This window comes from Ochotona princeps, chromosome 8 (assembly GCF_030435755.1).
Source record: "Ochotona princeps isolate mOchPri1 chromosome 8, mOchPri1.hap1, whole genome shotgun sequence".
In the NCBI taxonomy this organism is placed as follows: domain Eukaryota; kingdom Metazoa; phylum Chordata; class Mammalia; order Lagomorpha; family Ochotonidae; genus Ochotona; species Ochotona princeps.
This window is the reverse complement of record NC_080839.1, coordinates 44,218,375-44,220,738: the sequence shown is the minus strand read 5'-3', so window position 1 is coordinate 44,220,738 and position 2,364 is coordinate 44,218,375. Positions and strand designations below refer to the sequence as shown.

General features: G+C 58.1%; 1 protein-coding gene across 1 annotated transcript; it reads left to right on the top strand.

The window, feature by feature from the left end:
- Nucleotides 1-687: 687 nt before the first annotated feature.
- ASPRV1 (aspartic peptidase retroviral like 1) lies at nt 688-1,839 on the top strand. The gene has a single exon (XM_012925421.3). The coding sequence runs from the start codon at nt 960-962 to the stop codon at nt 1,728-1,730; it is 771 nt and encodes a 256-aa protein (XP_012780875.3). The 5' UTR covers nt 688-959; the 3' UTR covers nt 1,731-1,839.
- The last annotated feature ends 525 nt before the right edge of the window (nt 1,840-2,364 follow it).

The following is a 2,364-nucleotide window of genomic DNA, read 5'->3' as shown; positions in this document are numbered from 1 at the left end:
TGAGTTCCTCTGAGAGGATTCCAAGTGTATGTGTGTTTGTGTAAATGTGTGTGTTTCTGTATGTTTTTGTTGTGTATGTGGATGTGTCTGTATGTGTGTGCACTTCTGTATGTATATGTGTGTGCTTGAGTGTGTATGAATGTGTATCTGTGTGTGCATTTCTGTATGCTTGTTTTTGTATGTGTATGTGTGTGCTTGAGTGTGTACGAACATGAGTCCTCCCTCATTTAGAGATCCATTTCTGTGCACTGTTGAGAAATTCTGGGGCCTTCCTGGGTCTCCCTCTCACAGGAGTCAGAAAGAATCCAACAGCTGGTGGGCTAGGGTTAGCATGTGAGACACCTGCCTGTGGTGCAGCACCTTTCCCCTGGCCGCGGTGGTCCCTTGGGGTGAGGCCAGAGGGGCTTCCACAGCTCCAAAGCTGCTGGCCTCTGCTCTCTGCCTCTTCCCTCCTACACTGGTTGATGACAAACACCCCAATGTCCTAACACCTTCTTCCCCAGTCCCTTCCAGAGGAGGGTCCCCGGGCAACCCCCTGCCCACCTCCCTGAAACCGGCCTTGCTTGCATTGTGGGCCGGCCTGTCCATCCCGGGATGGCTGCAGAAGGGCTGGGTGAGGCACCCATCCTGCTAGTCCGGCAGGATATTGGGGAGAGGGCGGGACCAGGAGAGGCGGGGCTTCCAGAACAAAGGAGAACGGGGAGCCCTGGGGGCCCAGGCTAGGCATCAAAAAGGCTGTGCAGAGCGAGCAGACCACACAGTGCCTGCCTCTGCGCCCCGCAGCCAGCCAGCCAGCCCTCACCCACTGCCTCCTCTGCCTCCCACTTGCCCTCGGCCGGGCAAGCACACACCAGCTGCTGCCAGAGGCCCTGTTCTCCAGCGTGATTGCTCCCACACTGCTCTGTGGCTTTCTCTACCTGGCGTGGGTCGCGGCTGACGTTCTAGAAGCAAGCAGAGGGATGGCCGCCAGTGGAGCCAGAAACCAAGTGGGGCGCCGGGGACGCACCTTTGTCCCAGAGCCTTTCGACGGAGCCAATGCGGCCCCCAGCCTCTGGCTGCACCGCTTGGAGGTCATCAGCAACCTCAACGGCTGGGACCAGGCCACCAAGCTCAGGTCTCTGAAGGAATCCCTCAGGGGAGCTGCCCGGGGAGTCTACAGTGGACTTGACCCTCAGGCCCAAGGAGATTACCGGGTTGTGAGAGAGACCCTTCTGCAGGCCTTCGGGGGCCCAGGGACCACCCGCAGCTCCCAGCCCAAGGAGATCCTGTTCGCTAACAGCATGGGTAAGGGCTACTACCTCAAGGGCAAGATTGGCAAGGTGCCTGTGAGGTTCCTGGTGGATTCCGGGGCTCAAGTATCTGTGGTACACCCCAGCCTCTGGGAGGAAGTCACTGACGGTGACCTGGACACTCTGAGGCCCTTCGAGAATGTGGTGAAGGTGGCCAATGGGGCTGAGATGAAGATCCTGGGCGTGTGGGACACGGTGGTGTCCCTGGGCAAGCTGAAGCTAAAGGCTGAGTTCCTGGTGGCCAATGCCAGCGCTGAGGAAGCCATCATTGGCACCGATGTACTGCAGGACCACAACGCCGTCCTGGACTTCGAGCATCGCACCTGTACCCTGAAGGGCAAAAAGTTCCGCCTGCTTCCTGTTGGGGGCTCTCTGGAGGATGAGTTCGACCTGGAGCTCATCGAGGAGGAGTCCTCAGCAGAGCAGGAGCTGTCCTACTGAGAACCTTCGTCCCCAGCCCTGTCTCCACCGCAGCACCACCTGGGAGACCTGCCATGCTGTGTGGCAGGGTGGAGTGTGGGGGGAGCCCCGTCCTTAGCGGTATCCCTGCGCTTAGCCAGTCCTCTGAGAATGACTCCTCCCCTCCCCTGTAGGGACCTTCCTCTACTCTTGGGTTGGGGGAGACTTCCAAGGGATAGGCCAGGGACGGGGGAGCTGTGGCTTACACAGAAAGAGAAGGGTCTCCATGCTCAGCAAACAAAGATGCGAAGGCTGGAGAAGTTTCTGGGGGGTGGGAGGACTAGGAATGATGGGCTTTGAGTGGGAACTGGAGGACCCCTTCTGAGGTGCAGCCAGGTAACCTGCAGACCCATGGAGCCTGCTCAGCCGGGCTTGGTCTTGGCTACCAGATGGTTTGAGCTGGGCCCAGCTGGCAGGTGACAGGTGCTGAGGGATGCCTTCCCGGTGACTCTTCCTACCCGTGCAATGGTATGTTTCCTTCTGTCATTTGCTTTGAACCCCATTGAGCCCTGTGCCGATAATCTGATTACCTCAAAACTCAATAAAGACCAATTCATGGAGACAGCATGCAGTATGTTGCTTGGGGGTAAATGGCACAAATATGGGGTAGGGGGGA

Excerpts from the sequence above, each read along its gene's own strand:
- ASPRV1 (XM_012925421.3), top strand. The coding sequence starts at position 960 with ATGGCCGCCAGTGGAGCCAGAAACCAAGTGGGGCGCCGGGGACGCACC.